Here is a 22,144-nt window from a genome sequence, read left to right on the forward strand (position 1 = left end):
CTGGGGTGACTGGCGGTGAATGCATCAGACAGGCAGTGCTGCAACAGTGGGTGCAATTCTCTATGTTGATATTGCTGCAAGGTTTTCCAAATGAACTTCATAGCCCTCAGCTACCACTAACCTGTGTTTGATTCCCTGTATAGACAGCCCTGCAGTCTTTGAGGTTTCTGAGAAAATCCTCCAAGGCTGTGTGGTGTCCCTGAAAAGAAGGGACAGAGGTTACTTGGAAGCCGAGAGCTGTCAGTTCTATGAAAACATCCGCTTAGGTAGGCATCTGTGGGCTTGTCCTTAACATACCTTGGCACTGTCCACGTGTCTTTCACCCAAACTAGAGGCAAGGCGTAACGCGTCGGGATAATCCAGCTGAGACGGCTGATAGAGCACATGAGACTTTGCAGTTGTGCGTGCCCACTGTGCCTCTGCTGTTCAGATCAGGGACTGAAGGAAGGAAAAAGTGGTTGACAACTTACCCCTTCCCTTCTTCCCAGAAATGTATTGCCTGCTTAGCCTGTAGGTAGGCCAAAAGCGAGCTACAGGTAGGTGCGGAAGGAATGGAGGGGTATGCCCATCAGTTCTCTTCTTTTCTCTTGCCTGAGGCAATGCCACGTGCAGCCTCTTGTGCGAGAGGTGACGAGGAGGCTGACCTTTGAGGAGATGTGTGGAGGAGGTGTGTTGGTGTCACGCAGTGTGCGAGAAACGGGCCCTAAGGGGCAGTCCCTCCAGCACGTGGCCCCAAACCGGGCTCAGCATTTTGCCCACTGCAGAGAAACTAGGAGCAGGTGGTGGCAGCAGCTGAGGCAATCTGGGGTCAGAGAGATGGCACAATTTAGGGGCACTATTGATGTGTCATAACAGTGCTCTGTGTACCAAAAATCGTCTCTGCCAAGGAACTGTTGGTCCTTCATGGTGCAGTGAACCGTGACTTCTCTTAACTTACTCAGAGACTGATGTTTAGGGTTCGTGACTGCCGGGATCACAGACAAAAGCAGGGAAGGAAAAAGGAAAGCGATCACCCTCTCTTGCCTCTCACATGGGAAGTAAGCTGTGCTGAAAGGACAATGGGAGAAGCATGAAGAGTCTGTGAGGGCAGGAGCAGGGCAAGGAGCTGCTGGAGATGGAAGAGAGCACAGACTACTACTATCAGTAGTCTCCACAGCAATGGCCAGCCTCAATCCAGTGTTTGCATAGGCTTCTCCCTTCCCCCAGCCAGGAAAAGCAACAAAATCAATGTAATATCCCAAGCTTGTTCAGAAAAGCGAAAGAAAACAAAACAAAACAAACAAACAAACAAACAAACAAAAAAGAAGGCACTATTCATAGTGTGTATGCAGAGGAATCTACTATCTTTATTCTCTAGACATTGACGTGGGTACAGAGACTTATTACAGAAGAAAGCAACCGAGAGGTTCACATTTTGTGCATCCCTCAGGTCACTTTGTTGCCTCATGACATCCTCACTCTTCCTCTTCTATCTTCCTATGAAACTCCCGGCTCTTCGCTCGCAGCTTATTGACCTGCGACTCTGCAATGTCAGCCCGCTCCTCGGCTTCCTCTAGCTCATGCTGGATCTTGCGGAACTTGGAGAGGTTGACATTGGACAGCTCCTCCTGTGCGGGGACAGGGAGTCGGTGGTGAGGAGCCCAGGGCAGGGGGTTCACTCCTTCTGTGCATCTTCCCTGGAGGAACGCTAAGACCTCCATCCCCCACCCACCACTGCTCACACACAAGCCTCACACAGACCTCCTCATCCTCCCCTTTTTAGAAGATCCATTGTAGACAGAGCAGAACAGGGTTTGAACATAGTTTGCTATGGAATGTGGGAAAGAAACAAACTGGGCAGCCGGAAATCAGATTTTGTTAGCTCTGAAATTAAATATTCGACTATCTCTGCAGACCCTGAGATGGGGTTAGGAATTTATAAGAGATGGTGTGCCCGTGAGATCTCCTGCATGACCCTACCACCAATCTCCTTATCTGAGTCCAGAAGACCTTGTCTGTACGGAACTGTTTGTAGCAGCAAAGAAGCCATGCTCAGACATTCATAAATTCACAGGCTGCAGAACTTCCCTAAGTTGATCCCTGGTTGCAGCATGCCCAGCAAACGGCAAAGGTTCCTTGCACAATTATAATTGCAGTATGCTATGTAGCTTGGGAGTATACTTCCACCACCTTCTCTATCTGTTGAAATTTCCCTGGCTGTATCCAAAATGTAGAACTCCCAGTAGTAGATGAGCATATGCTGAATCAGAAGGATTTCTTATGCAACATTTTCTCTGTTCCTAGGCATAGAACTCTGGAGTTTTGGCAAGTCATTTTCTTCCACAAAACTACCAAGCTTCTCCAAATTTCAAGGGTCACAGGCTTCTTTATGAAAGATGGTTATATGAATTTCAAACTTCTGAAAATATGTTCTTTTCTGAAAATATGTTCTTTTTAATATATTATACTATCAGTATTATTAATAAGAGCTCCTTCTTACAGACTACATTGCTGTTCTAATGCAAAAAAAATATTATGTGCCCTTAGCCTCCACATTAGACTTCTTATTTGCTCATTGATTTCATTCTCAAAGGCTACACTAATTTATAAGGATTTCAAAAAACTTGAAGCCCTCAGTTATTGACCAGTCACACTTTCCAAGTTTCTTATATTCATCTCCTCAATGACCATGATACCCACTTAGAAAGTATTTCTTGCCAAGCACTCAGAGTGATACTTACAGCCTCTTCAGATTGTCTCTTGTAGGATTTCACCTTCATTTGCAGCTTGTCCACCAGATCCTGGAGCCTCAGAATATTCTTCCGGTCTTCCTCAGACTAAAGCAATTGGCAAACAGGAAAGAGAGTGAACTGCTTTCCCCACTATGTCAGTTAGAAATTCCACTTGGCAATCAAGTACAAAAACTTCCTGCAAGAAGAGGTGTCAGCCCAGGGAGGCCTCCTGCCTTACCTGGTAGGTCAGCTCCTTCACCCTCCTCTCGTACTTGCGCACACCCTTCACCGCTTCAGCGCTGCGCTTCTGCTCAGCATCAACCTCCCCTTCCAGCTCCCGCACCTGCAACAAGAAGCCCATCTTTGGAGCTTCCCTGCTGGCTGCTTATGTGACATGTCCATTCATGCACAAGTAAAAGCCCTACGCACTCTGGCCTCCAGCTTCTGGATTTGCTTCTTGCCTCCCTTCAGGGCCAACTGCTCAGCCTCATCCAGACGAAGCTGCAGGTCCTTCACTGTCTGGTCCAGGTTCTTCTTCATCCTCTCCAGGTGGGCGCTGGTGTCCTGCTCCTTCTTCAGCTCTTCTGCCATCATGGCTGCCTGATGAGAGCAAAGACTCAAAGCCATTTTAGGGCTGCAGACACATTTTGGGAGAATACATCCACAATCAGCAATGAAGGCAGTCCCCGACTCACATCTGTGATGGCCTTCTTGGCCTTCTCTTCAGCATTGCGGGCTTCCTGGATCGTATCCTCCATTTCACCCTGAATTTGGGCAATGTCTGTTTCCAGCTTCTTCTTGGTGTTGATCAAGCTGGTGTTCTATACAAAAAGAGATTCGAAGACCTGTAGTCTGAGGCCTGCAATACCAAACCTACAGGCTCAGACAAGTGTTTATTCTTCAAGTTTAAAATTCAAAACCTGGAATCCTTTTTAAAATCCTACAGGCTCAGACAAGTGTTTATTCTTCAAGTTTAAAATTCAAAACCTGGAATCCTTTTTAAAATGGTTGTTTACAAAACGTGAGTGGTGGGCTCAGGTGATGGGCGCTGTGTGTACCTTCCCTTGTGGAGAGCAGTAGCGAGGCCATTCTAGACCACTGTCCTGCGTTATCCTCGGGTATAGAGCAGCCCTCTGTGCTTGTTAAGGGTCAACACAAATGCTTTTGGTACCACACCCTTACCTGGGTATGGAGGAGCTGCACACGTTCGGTGGCATCCAGAAGCTCCTGCTCAGCCACTTTCCTTGAGCGCTCCGTCTGCTCCAGGGCTGCCCGTAACTCCTCAATTTCAGCCTGCAGCAGGTTTGCTCTGCGTTCCACCATGGCCACCTGCTCCTTCAGGTCCTCCTGTGTCCTGAGAGCATCGTCCAAGTGTATCTGGGTATCCTGTAAAAGAGGCAAGAGACATTGCAAGGTGGCAGTGTGCCCTTGGGTGCCAAAAATGCCAGGGATGTCATTTCTCTTTCTGTAGTTTTGCTAAACAGACCTTGAGCACTCCCTGTGTGTTTCTCAGGTTCTTTTGTGCCTCTGCAGCCACGCGGTTGGCATGGCTCAGCTGGATCTCCATTTCATTCAGGTCTCCCTCCATCTTCTTCTTCAGCCGCAGGGCTTCATTCCTGCTCCTGATCTCAGCGTCCAGGGTGCTCTGCAAGGACTCCACAATTCTGAGGTGGTTTCTCTTCAGCTGGTCAATCTCCTCATCTTTCTCTGCTACCTTCCTGTCAATCTCAGATTTCACCTGGTTGAGCTCAAGCTGGAGGCGCAGGATCTTCCCCTCTTCGTGTTCTAGGGAGGCCTGGACAATGGGACACAAACATTTATAACAGAAGTAATGTTGCTGCTTGCTTTCTATTCTATTACAGAATATCTCAGGGAATCTCAGCTGGCTGCACTCCCCAGCCAGAGCAGGGTGGGACCAAGCAGTTTTTAGCCATATTTCCCCATTGCTCATAGTTTTAGTGCACACACCAGTGATTATGGGCATGTACCTCAGCTTCCTCCAGAGCAGCCTGGATTTCAGATTTCTCCTGCTCAATCTGCTTCTTGACTTTCTCCAGCTCATGAATCGCCTTTCCTCCCTCGGCAATCTGCTCCGTGAGGTCGGAAATCTCCTCTGCAAGGAAGGGTGAAAAGTGCAATGGTCAGGCAGAGAGCTGAATGGGGAAAGGCCCTGGTGCACCAAGGTGACAGGTATCTTTGCCGACCTGCAGGCACAGACCCACAGATTTCGATGGTAGTGGTGGGTGGGGAGACAGCCCTGCCAGGAGCAGAGGGCCAGGGACTTACGCTGCAAGTTCTTGTTCTCACGCTTGAGCGTTTCCAGGTGGTCCAAGGACTCCTCATAGGCATTCTTCATCTTAAACAGCTCCGTGCTGAGAGAGCGAGACTCCTTCTGGGAGGCCTCCAGCTCAGCCTGCGTTTCCTCATACTTCTGCTTCCACTCTGCCAGGATCTGAAGAGAAACGGGGCGTGAGTATGCATGTGGCAACCAGGAGGGGACGCTCTGCCCTGGAGCCCCTGGCCTGGAGCCCAAAAGACCTTGTCAAAGTTCTTCTGCTTCTTATCCAGAGCTGCGCAGGCAGCATTTGATCGCTCCACGTCAATCATCAGGTCCTCCACTTCATTCTGCAGCCTCTGCTTTGTCTTTTCCAGGGAGGCACATTTGGCATTCACAGCTTCCACGTGTTCCTCTGCATCCTGCAGGCGCTGCGCCAACTTCTTCCTGGGAGGTGGTAAGCATAGCTCACAATTAGCAAGGAACTGTGTCCAGTTTTGGGCTCCCCAGTTCAAGAGAGACAGGGAACTGCTGGAGCGAGTCCAGCGAAGGGCAACTAAGATGATTAAGGGGTTGGAGCATCTCCCTTATGAGGAAAGGCTGAGAGAGCTGGGACTCTTTAGCCTGGAGAAGAGAAGGCTGAGGGGAGACCTTATTATGGCGTACAAGTATCAAAGAGTGGGTTGAAGGATGATGGAGCCAGGCTCTTTTCAATGGTTCCCAGTGACAGGACGAGGGGCAACGGGAACAGGTTAGAACCTAGAAAGTTCCGTTCAAATACACGGAAAAACTTCTTTACGGTGAGGGTGACAGAGCACTGGCACAGGCTGCCCAGGGAGGTGGTGGAGTCCCCTTCTCTGGAGATTTTCAAGACCCGCCTGGATGCAGTCCTGAGTAATGTGCTCTGGGCAATCCTGCTTTGGTAGGGGATTTGGACTAGATGATCTCTAGAGGTCCCTTCCAACTCTGAAACTCCGTGAACTCTGAAGGAGAAGTTTATACTTTGGTGCTTTTCTCAACAGCATGCTTAGCCACTTTACAGCCTATGGTCCACATTCCTCTTCTATTTGTCTACATACTAGAAAGTTTCTTTCTGCTGTTCTCTGTTTCCTACACATGCTTGCCTATTTGGTTTTTTTCCAACCCACATGCGTTACAGTGTGCATTTGATACAGTCCTGCCACCCCACCCCACAGCAGAACATTGGCTTCTTCCTGACAATCTCATAGGAGTCTCCTGAAATTTCTGCTCTTAGTCCATGCCAGTCTTCTCCAACCTCCCCACATACTTGGCCTCCTCCAGCTCCTCCGTGCGCTGAATCGCGTCCGTCTCGTATTTGGTTCTCCACTGGGCCACTTCGCTGTTGGCCTTGGACAGGGCACGCTGCAGCTCCCCCTTGGCCTCCTGCTCTTCCTCATACTGCTCCCGGAGCAAGTCACAATCGTGGCGAGCGGACTGCAAGCTATGGGCCAGGGCGTTTTTGGCCTGGTGGTAAAAAGATTGAAATAAGGAGTAGATGTATCCTGACAAATTATCTTCTACTGGTACTTAGACATATATCCCAGACAAACAGTGATTAACTGACTGCATGGAAAAAAATAAAAGATGAGGTCTGATATACTGCAAAGGGCTGGGAGTCCTGCACTGAGAAGGCCTAGGTTGCATTACCTAATGGGATGTTTGAACTTCTAATTAGACCACCTTTTGAACTGTTTAACACTGCACCAAAGATAATGTAATGTAAATTATATTTTTCATATATAACATGAAATATCTTCACCTTTATCTCTTCCTCTAGTTGCCGCTTCAATTCTTCTATCTGTTGGGTGAAAGCCTGTTTCCCTCTAGACAGCTGAGAAATTAAAGCATCTTTTTCTTCCACCTGGCGTGCATATTCACCTGGACAAGTTTGTCATTAAGAAAATATTTTAACAGTCAAGAGAGTCACTAAGGTGGGTCTCCCATTTCCAAACTAGAGTTGGAAGTGCCTTACCAGATTCTGTCTGCAAACGAGCTCTTTGAGCACTGAGATCACTGATCATGCGCTGATTCTGCTCCTCCTTTGTTTTAAATTCACTCAGCTGGTCTTCCAGAGTGCGGCACATCTTCTCCAGATTTGCCTATGTGCCAGTCACACAAAAGAAAATAGAGTAATACCTCTATACTGCCTTAGTTACAGCAGGAATATGTGTCCAGAAGATGCAGTTTACATATCTGGGGACTATGTGCATATGCCCACAGTTCTATACATAAGAGTCCAAGAAAACAGTTATATTATAACCTGATAATAGTTAAATAAGATTAAGCAGAAATATTACGTTGTTTTCAAATTACTAATAAAAGTATTTCTGTACCTTGGCTTTGGAGACAGACTCCATGTTACTGGATAAGTCATCAATCTCCATCTTCAGCTCACTCTTCTCCTTCTCCAGCTTCTGCTTCACTCGTTGCAGGTTGTCGATCTGCTCCCCAAGCTCAGCTGTGCTGTCCGCGTGCTTCTTCCGCAGGGTGGCAGCCGTGGCTTCGTGCTGCAGCGTAGCCTCTTCGAGGTCGCGACGCATCTTCTGAAATTCTGCCTCACGCTTCTTGTTCATCTCAATCTGAGCTGCAGTTGCCCCTCCTGCTTCTTCCAGGCGCTCGCTGATCTCCTCGAGCTCCCTCGAGAGGTCAGCCCGATGCTTCTCGGCTTTGGCCCGAGAGGTTCGCTCTGCCTCAATTTCCTCCTCCAGTTCCTCAATACGCGCCTGGGGAACATCAGGGACCCTTCACACCCATGTCCTCCTCCTTCCTGACCTGGGGCTGGGTGAGAGAGGGGAAGGGGCAGAGACTTGCCTGCAGCTCCTTGATCTTCTTCTGTAATTGGATGCCCAGAAGTTGCTCATCCTCGATTTTGCTCTGGATCTGGCTGATTTCAAAGTCTTTCCTTTGGGCAAAGCAAACCGTGGTAGAGCTCACAGAGAAAAGACAAGTGCACCAGCCCAGCACTCAGGTGCCCCACAGCCACACTTACTTCTTCAGTTTCTCATCCAGCTGCTGCTTGTCATTTTCCAAATCCATTATGCTGTCATGGGCCAGCTTCAGGTCTCCTTCGAGTTTCCTCTTAGCTCTCTCCAGGTCCATGCGCAGTTTCTTCTCCTGCTCCAGGGACCCTTCCAGCTAAACACAACAAGACCATCAGTGCTCCACCAGTCAGGTCTAACTCCATACCTGTCCTCTTCTTGCTCTATGCCCGTGGGCTTACATCATCCACTTGCTGCTCCAGCTTGGTCTTAGCTTTGGTCAGTGTATTGACTTTGTCCTCTTCTGCCTGCAGGTCATCCAGTGTCTGCTGATGGGCCTCTTGGAGGGCTTTCTTCTCTTTAGTCAGCTTGGCGATGGTCTCGTCCAGGGCTGCCATCTCCTCTGTGAGGTTTTTCACCTTTGAGAAGAAGGGAGCAAGTGCAGATAAAGAAAAAAAAATATTTAAAACTTTATACTGTATAACAAAACAGAAGTCTTTTCTGTAAGAGTGATGTCTTCTTCCTCATACCTTGTTTTCAGTGGCATGTTTTTCTTTCTCAACCTTGGCCAGTGTTAACTCAAGGTCATCAATATCTTTCTTCAGCTCTGAACATTCGTCCTCCAGTTTCCTCTTCTTGGCTGTCAGCTCAGCATTAATTTCTTCCTCATCCTCAGCCCTTTCAGTCACTTCTTTAACTTTGGCTTCCAGCTGGATTTTGGTTTTGATGAGCTGGTCACACCTTTCCTCAGCATCAGCCAAAGCATCAGCTTCCTGTTGGGGAAATACCGTTTTTAGATATATATTTTTTGAGGGAATATCAAGATGCTTACCTTCATAATTTAGAGCTCTGACTAGTAATTTTGCAGTTCAAAATTGGTTTATTGTTGAACAGAAGGAAATATAATACAGAATAATTTCATATTGTTGGTTTTGAAACAGCCATTTTTGAAAGCTAATACCAAATAAAATTCTTTTCATTCTACATAAATGCCCGAATATATACATATTTGGTTAAGGTATAGAATCCAATATTATCCCATAGTATCAAACTTTAGCACAAAGTACATAAATTTGGGCTTAATTATAGGAATATCTCCCATATTTATGAAGTACCGAATGATAACCGTATGCCAAGATACATATAAATACCAAAGTCACGGTTATGCTCACATCATTCCTGTATTTCTCTTTTTTCACCCTGCTGTCTTTTTGGAGCAACTGTTTCTGATTTAGATTTTCATCACCCCAGCCCAAAAATAATCAGCATCTGGCAGCTTTGGCTTTTCTCTGTGAGACCCTCATCAGCTAAGAAAAAAAGGAGTTGCTGGAAAATTTGTCTCTAGGCTTTTTTTTGCAACAGATGTCCTGCGGTATTAATTATATTTTGTCTCAAGTTTCAGTCTAGCAGAAATAATATGAAAGAAAAACGATAATTTTATCAGTGAGTGGATTTTTTTGTATTTGTATAGTTCAAGATTCTTTAAAAACGGGTGCATAGGCATTTTCCTATATGTCACATATGTTGCATAGTATTACTATGCAACAGGATACAGTCTTTTCTGTTCTGTGAATGCTTTAATTTAGAAACCACAGCATTACAACACCACAGATGTACCACATAATTTTATGTAATGATGCTGAGTGATTTAGGAGGTGAGTGAGAATATTAATTTCTGGTTCCTCTCAATTCAGTATTATGACAGAGTAATGTTTGTAACAGCTAAGCCACCACCTACAGTGGAAAGAAACAAGTTATCCTGTTTGACTGGTGAGCGAAGAGAGGAAAGAAATGTCCTCTTAACTTGTCCTAAGAATTCCTGATCATGTGGTTATAAAAGGATAAACATACTCAGTTTTGGAGAGCTAGGAAAAAATTACTAGAAGAAAAAACATTATGCTAATAATAAAAATAATGTTTCTTGATTGCTCTGATGCAATTTAACTGAATGTAAATGATAGAGACCGCAGCATACACCATAAAAAGTCTCACCCATGTAATATCTTGACTACAGCCTCCCAACAGTCCTTATTGAAGCTAGTTATATTTTTAAGAGCACCAGTTATTGAATTGGATTAAACTGTAGTTTCTATGTGTCTTTTGAAAATGTAGTTGTAAATATCAGCCTGATCATCACAGTTCATTTAGAATGAGGCACATTGGTGGTACTCACGGCCTGCACTTGCAGCTGCAGGTCATTTTTCTCCTGCACCAGTTTCACCATTTTCTCCTCCAGCTCCTTCCTCTTGGCCTCAGACTTTGCAAGCTCTTCCTTGGTTTTCTCAAACTCTTGTTTCATGTTGGCCATCTCCTTCTCAGATTCTGCACTCTTCAGCAAGGGCTTGATCTTGAAGAACAGCTTCATCCAGGGCCAATGCTTGACATTCATGAATGCACGAATGTTGTACTGGATGCAGAAGATGGACTCTCTGAAGGGTAAGTCAAATAATATTAAATATTTAGACGATAATGACATAATAAGCCAAACACAGTGAACCTAATTTGAAGAAATGTCTACCTCCTCTCCACCATTCTCTGGTACTCCATTCTCATCAGGAAGCCCCTGCACCTGGCCTGTGTGCGGGTGATGATCTGTGCCAGCTTCTCATCTCTCATCTCTTCCAAGAGGCCTACCAGCCCAGCTTTGAAGAAGACCTTAGGTAACAATATGAAAATAGGTGCAGTGTATATGCTGCTGGTTCAGTTCCATGTCCCCCATGGCAGATAATATGGGAAGTTAAGAGAAAGAGCAAAAGCACAAGCAGTGTATGTAGCGACAGATGCTTTTTTATATCTCCAAGCTTCCAGTTACCTGCAGCTGGGGAACTGTAATAGCCAGATGTTTTGTCTTTGCTTTTTATTAACACTTGATTCTTTTATTCTACAACTTTGTCCTAAACTAACCCGTAATTAACTCTTCATTAAATCTTCCTATGGCAATGAATTTCAGTTTATTCAAGTGTTGAGTCAATAAGTGCTCAGTTGATTTCTTTTAAATACACTATTTGATCATTTCACATACTATCTGGAGAATCTGAATATCATTCTTAAGCCATGCAAACCAAAAACACATAGCACTTGAAACAAGCAGTTCTTGTACCTTGGTGTGACCAAATTTGTATTGAGTGTGGTCTATGTCAATTGATCCAAGAAGTTTCTCACAAGCCTTCTTGCTGTCGATGAACTGTCCCTCTGGGATAGCACTTGCATTTAATACTTTGTATCTGAGGGAGAAAACGGAAAGACTTGTATTGGCCTTGATTATCTTAAGGGGCTTTTCCAACCTAAGTGATTCTATGAATATAAAGAGGTCTGTTGTTGAGACTGATTGGCTGGTACACTGCAAGAAAGAGTCTAAGAACATAGAGAACATAACAGCCGTGCTGAACATAAACTTTAGAGCAGGTTTTTGTCATCAGAGGTGAAACATGAATTTCACAAGCTACTCAAGATAGACAAAATAATTGATTAAGGGAAAGAAGTCTGACCTCTGTTTAAAATCTGCATACAGGACTCTGTTGGGAAAACCTTTCCTGCAAATTCGGATCCCTTCCAGCACACCATTACACCGCAGCTGGTGAAGCACCAATTCATGCTCCATGGCACCTAGCAATTCAGAGCACAAATATATGCTATATTTTGTAAAACAGAGGGGAAGAGATGCATCATAATGAAAACCTATATGTGGGTCTCTTACCGGGTGTTTTTGTTTCATTTGGGATAATGCAGCGTACAAAATGGGGGTGGGTGCTTCGCAGATTAGTCATCAGCTTGTTTAAATTCTCCTGGGAGAGTTATTAACAAAAGTTTATATTAGCAAATGTAATTTCCACTATAAAGCATCAAGCCCTCTGAAATGAGATAACGAGATATGGGACAAAAATTAGCTTGCAGAATCCTGAACTGAAGCCCACAGCACCAGTTTTTCTGACTTTCCACAGATCTTTGATGTTATTAACTAAATATTTAAAGTTCTTCTGATTAATCTGTAGGAAATATCATACTGTTAAACATAGAATTTTAACACATTTCGCTGACTCTAGTGGAATGCCCTCATTAGAAATTATATCCGTCTTCCATTGGATGTAGTCAGAGAGGTAAACTGGTACCTCTACGAGGCAGTTTGAAGCATTTACGTAGGCATTTAAGATGGGTCACATGGATCACACGACATATAGAACCTTCTTGTTTTCCCCACTGAAAGGAACAAAAATGACAAGCTGAGTTTTTTATATGTCTAGATTACGTGTTTATCTCATAAGGTAAAATGAGAATAAGGTGAGATGAATCCCAGCTTTGTTTTGTAATTTATATTTGTATACTTACTTATAAATGATTCTTGCCTAAAATTAACGAAGGGAAGCAGGTGCCTCCAGAGGACGTCTCAGAGTACATAAATTAAGCAGCCAAAACATTGAGATGTCTAAACACTAACATGTCTAAACAAGAAGTATAGTGGAAGAAAGTTTGAAAACATAACAGAAATGCAACCTAAATGCAGCAAATAATATTTCTTCTATAACATTACCTCTTAAAGTCTTATGACCTTTAAACATAGGCTTATTGCATTATTTTTTAATGATACATGCTGGCAATAATGTCTCAGTTGCAAGACCAAAGCACTACAGCTACAATTATTTTTCTTGGGGCATATGCACACGTGCACGTGACCTGTTTCACTGCACTGGCTAGAGGCTGCCAGATAATCAAGAATCATATGCAGCAGATCTGTAGAAGAAATTAGGCTATATCAAGAAAGGAGTCGTAAATGAAGGATGAATATGGTAATAAATATCCTCACAAAAGACTAAGTATTTCACCTGGCAGAAGTGTATGGAGCAGCCAGGCAGCAAGACTTTGTTATGACAAAGAACTGTCAAGTATCTGATGTCTTAAAAATCCATAACCCAAGGAGTGGTGATATTTCAACTATAAGAGATTGATTCCTGAATCATGGAGAAAAACTAGAGGTATAAATGGAGCAACCAGGTCATCCTCCAGAACAGTAGGCAGAATGTTGTTAGAGGGCAATAAAATGTTCCAAACCCAGAGGTAAGCATCTGGAAGAAAACTGGCATATTTTAGGTTTATTTTAGAAGTTTTCTGTATGAAGTTCTTCCCTCTGGAAACATAATACTGCGACAAGTGGACAAAAAGAAAAGTTGTGCATTCAGTAGAAGGAAGCATAAAAAAAGTACAAGGGAATTTCAGGGTCTTTTAACCTAAATAATCCAAAAAAAATGACTAGCCATTTTACAAGGTGGGTTTACTCCTCATCTTAGGAAGAAATAGTGAACTCTTTACTGTACCCGGAAAAGAGCTGAGACAGTCTGGAAAGAAGAACCCTTCTTCTTGGCACCTTTCTTGCCAGCACTAGCCTCTGCAAAATTGAAAGGAAATGAAAAAGTATTTAGATTTTTGGTTTTGCCTTTTATGATTCCTTTTTATAAGCTGTACATCAGTGAAAATATGGAATTCATAGAACCAACCTGCTTCTGCTCCACCATAATTGGCAAAGAGTAAGGCCAGTGTTTTCAGTGATGATTTCTGGTACAACCCAATGACAGTTTCATTCAGGGGGTCCTTGTTCTTCTCCAGCCAGCCAGTGATGTTGTAGTCCACCGTGCCAGCATAGTGCACCAGGGAGAAGTGGGCCTCAACCTTCCCTTTGGTAGGCTTGGGCTTCTGGAAGTTGCTGGACTTCCCCAGATGCTGGTCGTAGAGCTTGTTCTTGAAAGAGGTGTCAGTTGCCTTGGGGAACATGCACTCCTCTTCCAGGATGGAGAAGATACCCATGGGCTGGGAGAAATGCACAAGGGAGACAGATTACAATTTAGATTTCAGGACAATAATGACTGTCGCATAGGCAGAGTAGTGGAACGCATCAGAAAACATTATTATTCAATTACATTTTATGCTAGAAAGTGAGATTAAACATATTGACACTTAAATTTTTTAACACTAAAATGATTCATAAAGATCAATGGAAATTAATTTAGTTTGTGTTGAGAACAAGCTTTATAAAATCAGAGCACTACCTTCTTATCCAGAGGGACTCAAAACACACACAGATGCCTTTGGCAAATTGAACATGAGCCAACACCCTTCTATGCAGCCAACTTATTCTGGGCTGCATTAAGTGTTGCCAGCAGCTCAAGGGACATGATCTTTTGCCTCTACTCAGCTCTGCTGAGAAACATCTGGAGTGCTGTGTCCAGTTCTTGGCTCCCCGGTACAAGAGAAACGTGGACATAGTAGAGTGAGCCCAGTGACAGGCCACAAAGATATTTAAATGACCAGAACTTCTGACATACAAGGAGAAGCTGAGAGAGGTGAGACCGTTCAGCCTGGAAAAGAGAAGGCTCTGGGATATCTTATCAATGTGTATAAATACCTAATGAGAGGGGATAAAGAAGACAGAGCCAGAGGCTTCTCAGTGGTGTCCAGTGACAGGACAAGATGGAACAAGCATGAATTGAAATACACGAAATTCCATTTAAACAGAAGAAAAAACTTTTTTACTGGGGCGGTGGTCAAAAGTTGAAATAGATTTCCCAAAGTATCTGTGGAGTCTCCACCCTTGGAGATATTCAAAATCCAACCGGACATGGTCCTGAGCAACCTCCTCTAGCTGACCCTGCCTCGACCAAAGGGTTTGCACTGAGTGATCTCCAGAGCTGCCTTTATACCTCAGCTGTTCTGTGATTCTGTGATTCTAACTACTTACCATCCTGCCAGCCACTGACCTTTTCATCTCATGTGCAATGCAACTGCCTTCTCATTGTCAGTCAAAGAATGCACAGGTAGGTATGACTGTGAGCTGACAGTTACGTATGTCCATCTTCTACGTTAGAGCTGTTAGAGCTATTAGATCTGAAAGGTGAGGAGGACATGCCGACCTAGAAATTGACTCTAGCCGTTTTAGAAAAACACTGTCATTGGAATTTAACAATCTTAGAATCACAGAATAGGTCGGAAGGGACCTTGAAGATCACAGAATCACGGCATCTCCTAGATTGGAAAGGACTTGTAAGATCATCTAGGCCAGTCATCAACCTATCACTGACAAGCCCACCACTAAACCATGTCCCTAAGCATTATATCTACACCACCCTTAAATACCTCCAGGGATGGGGACTCCACCACTGCACTGGGTAATGCGTTCCAATGCCTGATGACCCTCTCAGTAAAGAAATTCTTCCTAATATCCAAGCTAAACTTCCCTTGGCGCAACTTGAAGCCATTTCCTCTTGTTCTATCAGCTGTTACTTGACAGAACAGGTCGACTACCACCTCTCTGCAACCTCCTTTCAGGTAGTTGTAAAGAGCGATAAGGTCTCCCCTCAGCCTCCTTTTCTCCAGGTTTAACAACCCCAGTTCCCTCAGCAGCTCCTCATAAGACTTGTGCTCCAGACCCCTCACCAGTTTCATTGCCCTTCTCTGGAAACGCTCTAGCACCTCAATGTCTTTCTTGTGGTGAGGGGCCCAAAACTGAACACAGTACTCAAGATATGGCCTTGCCAGTGCCGAGAACAGGGGTAAAATTACCCCCCTGATCCTACTGGTTACACTATTCCTGATACAGGCGAGGATGCCGTTTGCTTTCTTGGCCACCTGGGCACACTGCTGGTTCATGTTCGTTTCAAGATTATCGAGTTCCAACACCCCTGCCATAGGCAGGGACACCTCCCACTACACCAGGCTGCACAAAGCCCCATCCAGCCTGGCCTTAAACACCTCCAGGGATGGGGCCTCAACAACTTCTCAGGGCAACCTGGGCCAGTGCCTTACTACCCTTAAAGTGAAAAATTTCTTCCTAGTATTTAGTCTAAATCTACCGTCTTCCAGTTTAAAGTCATTCCCCCTCGTCCTATCACTACATGCCCTTGTAAAAAGTCCTTCCCCAGCTCTCCTGTAGGCCCCCTTTAGGTACTGGAAGGCCACTATAAGATTTCCCCAGAGCCATCTCTTCTCCAGGCTGAACAGCCCCAACTATCTCAGCCTGTCCTCATAGGAGAGGTGCTCCAGCCCTCTGATCATCTTCGTGGCCCTCCTCTGGACCTGCTCCAACAGGTCCATGTCCTTCTTGTGCTGGGGGCTCCAGAGCTGGACGCAACACTCCAGGTGGGGTCTCACCAGAGTAGAGGGGCAGAATCCCCTCCCTTGACCTGCTGGCCACACTTCTGATGCAGCCCAGGATACGGTTGGCCTTCTGGGCTGCGACACATTGCCAGCTCATGTTGAGCTTTTCGTCAATCAGCACCCCCAGGTCCTTCTCCTCAGGGAAGCATCTTTTGGCACTTGAAAAGAGATCAGTACAGACTTGTTGCCACAAAGCTGTGTGAAATCTCCTTCATGTCTCACTTGACAGAAAAAATAAACTACAGCACAAAGTACGTTGAATAACAAAACGTGACTATTTGGACATGAACACAGAAGATCCCTTTGAAAAACGAGGCCAAGTAATTACAGAGTTTACACTCATGTAATGCACCTGAACAGGAAGGATACCTTCTCAATGAGCTCAATGCAGGCAGCCAGGTCCATCCCAAAGTCAATGAATGTCCATTCAATTCCTTCCTTCTTGTACTCCTCCTGCTCCAGCACGAACATGTGGTGGTTGAAGAACTGTTGCAGTTTCTCATTGGTGAAGTTGATGCACAGCTGCTCAAAGCTGTTAAACTGAAAGTAAAATAAGAAAGACCCATATTTGCAAGATACAGCAATAATTGCAAAACCTCATCCTTTAAAAATAAGGAATGCAGTTATCTTGGCTTCATTGTCAAGGCTGTGCATTTCTTCAGTCTGCTTTATGTCTACATAATGGAACAGAGAAATGCATCAAATTAATTGACCACAAGGCATTATTTTTTTCGTTGGTAAAAAAGTGAAGATAAAATATATATCCTGTATAATCCGAGACCAAAGGACAAGGAGAAAAAAGAAAAACAAGTTTAGGCCTATCATAATATACATGGTTTTATACTCTCTTGTCCTTGTTCATTTAAACCAAGGAATTTTTCTGCTTAGACCCTTCTGTACTTTTGAGTTTGCACATCTGAAATAAGACGAGTCCTTTGAAAGGTCATTTGTTACTTCATGACAAAAAAAGGCAAATAGCTTCAAATAATTACATGATGATGTTATGTCGTCTTTAAAAATATGTCCCAGAGTGATCATAACATCCAATTGTCACCTCCAAACAGCTCTTACCAAATCTTTGTTACTTACATCAAAGATCTCGAAACCAGCAATGTCCAGGACACCAATGAAGTACTGTCGGGGTTGCTTGGTGTCCAGCTGTTGGTTGATGCGAACAACCATCCACAAGAACATCCTCTCATAGACAGCTTTTGCCAGGGCACCTACAGCATTGTGCACCTATGAGAAAAATAAATGCCTGGCTTTACCATACAGACCAGGGGACAATCAATGGGATCTTAATTCAAAACATTTTTTCAGGTTACCACATGTTTCTTACCTGCTGTGCAGTTTGACCCTTGGTCACATACTCATTCCCAACCTTGACTCGGGGGTAGCAGAGAGCCTTGAGCATGTCAGCTGAATTCAAACCCATAAGGTAGGCAGCCTTGTCAGCAACTAAAAAGGCAGAGGAAAAAGGAAGAATTTAGCGTCACATATACTTTGAATCCTGGAGTATTCTCTAAAGGCTGCGGGGTTCAGATCTTTTTTCTTTGAAATACTTTGATAGACTCTCACAGGGGTAATCGTGGTAAAATCAAAATCATTGTTATGCTTATTGAGCTTTTCTAAAATAATTTGTTTGAAAATCTTCACTGAAGCATGTAGAAAGTAATGATGTTTTCAAAAATCTCCTGGCACAAAAATGAAAGCTGCAGCTTGCCAGCCTGCATATTTCTAGTACATGCATAACTCAGGAGCTGCAGTGACAACAGTCAGGTACTGATCTACACTCAGGTGATCAAAAACCACCCAATATTTAGTGTGGAACACAGAGAGGATATCTCTGTTCTCTTTCAAATCCTGAGTCTACAACCCTTTCTGAGCTTTGGTTTCTGATGTTCAGTAAAACTCACTGGGTTTCATCCTTTTACCTATGGTACTTCCCACCTTCTGCCTAGTCCTTTAGCAAGAGGAGCTCTTGCTCTGAAAGGCAGAGACGTGGGTTGTAGGTCCTGCCCTAATAAAGGAGAGGAATCAAATACACTTCTCACACCAGAGTTCCCTGAGCATCTGACAGGTGAGGGTGAACGTCAACATTATCCCCCGTCCTGTTAGAGCTGAACCACTTGGCTGTTTCACAATTGCAAGCCATATTCCAACAAAGGTATGACACATAATGTTACAGGAAGGACATCCATCGCTCCTGACTTCCTGGAAGTGTATAAAGGACAGTTTAAGCTATTAATTCTTCATAGCATAAGATCCAAAAAACATGAGATCAGGGAGCTTCTCCTCATGAGAAGAGAACAAGGGACAGTTTTTTTCTGGCTTACTGATTTCCTTGGGATCCTAAAGTACAACAAAGAACAACTTTTGCTGACTTCCACATCCATAGTGTCTTTCAGAAGGGTTAATTATTGAGTTTGAAATACCTTCTGTGCCTTCAGGTTCTGCCTGCTCCTCTCTTGGTTTCTGCTTGAACTTCAAGTTCCCATAGTGCATGACAGCGCCTGTCAGCTTGTAGATTGCGGTCTTTTCATCAGTACTGAAGCCCAGGATGTCAATGGCACTCTGGCAATACAATCAGAAAAGTGAAATATTTGCATGTTATGCATGACCTGTGCCTGTTGACCTGTTTTGTAAGTTGCTTACATCTGTAGCCATCAGCTCCTCCTTGTCATCAATGCTGGGAACAGTGATCTCTCCTTGACTCACAAATGGGTAGTCATATGGGTTGGTGGTAATGAGAAGCATTTCTGAAAACAAATGGGTTCATGGGTTAAATTTCACTATTTCGAATGTAATTAAATGTTGCTCAGTGACCTTCCTCCAAAAAGCTCTCCAATGCCTCCTACCAATTAGTTCCGGCTTCTTGTTAGAGGTGATCTGATAAAATATGTGGTAGCTTCTTTCTGCCTTGAGCTGGAAAGTGACTCTGGACTTCTCCAGCAGATCTGTCACGGAAGGTAGGACAGAGTTAGGCACAGGGACGTACATGGAGGTGGGAATTTGGGAAGGAATGGGATCAGGCCAGGAGAGTCTCTTACAAGTTTCAATGTCTGCAGAAGCCAGTTTGCCTGTGGCCCCAAAGTGGATTCTGATGAATTTGCCCTGTTCAGGAGAAGAAGCAGCATTTCAGCCTGGATGCATTTCATTGCCATCTCCTTATCTGAGAATACCACGACCCCATCACTACTGTTATAATAAGACGGGATTTTGTCCAAAGCAACAACTTACAAAGCGTGAGGAGTTGTCGTTCCTCACAGTTTTGGCATTTCCAAAGGCCTCCAGCAGTGGATTGGCGCTGATGATTTGATCCTCAAGCGTTCCCTGCAGGATGATAATTATTGCTGGTTATCCTTTCCAAAAATCACATGAGGAACAGAGGAAAGCCTTGATTCAAGCCAGCATCTATTAATTAATGGTTTCATCCCTACAGTATGATAATTCCTCAATTACAGTGTTCAGTGGATATGGCAATTTCATGTGGAACATTCAGTCTGTTCTTCCTGACTCACCTGCATTTTGCCTGACTGCTCCTCCTTCTTCTTCTCCCCGCTGGCTGCAATTGTTGCAAAGTACTGGATGACACGCTTTGTGTTCACAGTCTTCCCTGCACCGGATTCTCCGCTGTCAAACCAGAGAGAGAAGCAGAGAGCGTGTGGTCAGGCAGGAGGTCCCCCGGCACTGGACAGCCCACAGGGACCCGAGCAGGGGGTGTACATACGTGATCAGGATTGACTGGTTCTCGCGATCTGTGAGAGGCAGAAACAAATATAATGTTAGCAGTTGTCCTGAGTAACACTGAGCTGAATGAGAAGTAAAGCTGCAAATATAAGTTGGGGCATCTTTAGAAAGTCCAAGAGTACCCAATTCCCTTCCAGGTCCTAACAGTAGCAAGTGTAAGACCAAATGGATGCACAGAGCTCCTAGAGGCATGAGATCCTGAGATAAGCTGTGCATCCACTTGGCCTTCACACAGTTCTCATCAAGAAATCTAAGCAATCAGCCTACCTGTGTTCAAAATAGTGGATTATATAGAATAATAACTTTTTCTTTCCTATCAGTGAAAAACACGTAGCAAACGGAGTCAAGTAGTATTTCTGCAGTGGGAGAGTGTAGAATTTTGTACATAAAATGCAAAAAGTACACAGTGCGGGTCAGTTTCACTTGAAATTAATTCCTGCATAATTCGATCAAGTTCTCAGTCAAACATCTCTGTGGTGTTTTAAGCTGGCTTGTCACATGCTCCAGTGAGATCAGTGGGGCTTTTTGGTTTAGATTGCTGTGAAGGAGGTCAAGCACTCACCAGTCAGCATGAACTGATAGGCGTTGTCAGAGATGGAGAAGATGTGTGGAGGGGCCTCCTGGCGCTTCTTGCCTCGGTAGGCCAACACCACCTCCGGGTTGTACACCGGCAGCCACTTGTAGGGGTTGACAGTGACACAGAAGAGACCCGAGTAGGTCTGCGAGGAAGGGAGACAGCACGTTGGCTTCCACTTAGCCTGGCACAGCAGTTCCTCCTCCCTACCCAACGGAAGACTGCTGCTGGTACTTACGTAGATCATCCAGGCTGCATAACGCTCTTTGAGGTTGTACAGCACAGCGGGTTCGTGGAGGTGGGTCATCATGGCCATGTCCTCGATTTTATCATACTTGGGAGGGTTCATGGAGAAGATTTGATCTTCCTTCACAGTTAGGGTCTGCCAAGGAAACAAAAGATCCATGTATGTCAGCTAAAAGCTCAGAGTGGGAACCAATGGTGTTCTTCAGCCTTGTTTTTCACTCACCTCTCCTGCTTCAGTCTTGACAGTGACCTTCCCTGATTCTCTGCTCTGGACTGTCCCTTTCACAAAGGATTCTTTAGGATGGGCTACAAATACGGACGTCTTGGCATCAAACGGCTTGTTCTGGGCCGCAATTCTCTCCTTTTCTGACTTTCGTAGGTAAGGAGCCGCCTCCCCGAAGACGGCCATCTCAGAGTCTGCAGAAGCCATGGCTGCACTTTACAGAAGAGATGTCAGCAGAGGACTCTAATGGGGAGGAACAATATGGCACTGATTATTTACATCTATTCCGTAAGATTAGGAAAAAATTTATATTCTGGGCCTTCATTTCTCTTCATACTCCAAGTATTTGGAACACCTAACATCAGCTAACTAAAGACTTGATTTTTAGGTCAACTTAGAAAATAAAAGGTTTTCATTGATGTATTCTAGGTCTTCAAACATTTAGGAGAGCAAATTTTAATGACCTTTCAGAACTGTGGGTTTGATGCTTTAAGAATACTGTGTCTATAAGTGTGAATTTGCTGAGCAGGTTTCAGTAAGACATCACTGTTAGAAATGGAAACAGTTAGGAGTTTTTGTTAAAAGGACGAAAAGTGAAGTAACATTTCTGAAAAACTGTAGTTTAAGTGACCTACAGTCTTTGAAAACGTTGACCCTGTGGGAAATTTACTCATTAAATTAAATATAATGGTAACAGCAAGGCAGTGGGAAATTAAGGAATTTTCCTAATGAAGTTTTCGACTGAAAGAAAAGGGCATGCTTTGTAATATTCTGCCATAATTTAATTTTTCATATGCATTTGTCATTTTTCAGTACAATATCTAAACAATGTCAGTCCCAAAGTTCTGACCTGAGTGAACACTGAAACTGGAATTGCCAAGCCTGTGTTAAGATCCCAAATAAATACTTACTGAAAAAAAATCTAGGAACAGGGGAGTTCTCAAAGCTTTGAAAAAACAAGAGTATTTCTTCAGATGCTTTATTACACATGTAGGTAGCTAAATTTAGCCAACTTCACTTGAAAATTCTCTAGCCACATTAGTAAAATTTATTCTCTCTTTAATCATTAAAATAAATACATAAATAATATAAATAATATATAAATATATAAATAAATAAATATTTTTTTTGGTACAGAGAAAGAAAATGAGTATCTAAGATAGCTCTGGTATTTTACAAAGCTAGTTAGAATGTCTGTATGCTCAGATGATTTATTAATTCATA

At 44.0% G+C, this 22,144-nt stretch overlaps 1 protein-coding gene and 1 long non-coding RNA gene across 5 annotated transcripts in view; one reads left to right on the forward strand and one right to left on the reverse strand.

Annotated features, from left to right (window-relative positions):
• Positions 1-22,144, forward strand: part of LOC309678798 — an 85,780-nt gene that overhangs the window by 44,074 nt on the left and 19,562 nt on the right. Inside the window, exons 10-12 of one of the 4 annotated variants that reach the window (XR_014269779.1) lie at positions 10,305-10,421; positions 10,542-10,645; positions 21,077-21,208. This is a non-coding gene — a long non-coding RNA (uncharacterized lncRNA). Of the gene's footprint in view, positions 1-10,304; positions 10,422-10,541; positions 10,646-21,076; positions 21,209-22,144 lie in introns of those variants that run through there. The other 3 variants (XR_014269780.1, XR_014269782.1, XR_014269781.1) reach the window with 3 other exon arrangements.
• LOC309678796 (myosin heavy chain, skeletal muscle, adult-like) lies at positions 1,320-21,972 on the reverse strand. Its single transcript, XM_082491956.1, has 38 exons — positions 20,921-21,972; positions 20,690-20,833; positions 20,440-20,596; positions 19,858-19,885; positions 19,649-19,760; positions 19,368-19,460; positions 19,178-19,241; positions 18,986-19,084; positions 18,783-18,886; positions 18,563-18,701; positions 17,467-17,585; positions 17,217-17,366; positions 16,497-16,667; positions 13,475-13,784; positions 13,295-13,365; positions 11,683-11,770; positions 11,474-11,591; positions 11,086-11,209; positions 10,504-10,640; positions 10,159-10,414; positions 8,516-8,758; positions 8,228-8,404; positions 7,997-8,142; positions 7,819-7,909; positions 7,341-7,730; positions 6,980-7,106; positions 6,767-6,885; positions 6,275-6,471; positions 5,250-5,433; positions 4,998-5,163; positions 4,700-4,824; positions 4,198-4,506; positions 3,894-4,097; positions 3,407-3,532; positions 3,141-3,311; positions 2,950-3,054; positions 2,721-2,816; positions 1,320-1,607 (listed from the first exon to the last, which is right to left on the reverse strand). The coding sequence occupies exons 1-38, from the start codon at positions 21,125-21,127 to the stop codon at positions 1,455-1,457; spliced, it is 5,820 nt and encodes a 1,939-aa protein (XP_082348082.1). The 5' UTR covers positions 21,128-21,972; the 3' UTR covers positions 1,320-1,454.

This window comes from Vanellus vanellus (genome assembly GCF_965231255.1).
Source record: "Vanellus vanellus genome assembly, chromosome: 17".
NCBI classification, from domain to species: domain Eukaryota; kingdom Metazoa; phylum Chordata; class Aves; order Charadriiformes; family Charadriidae; genus Vanellus; species Vanellus vanellus.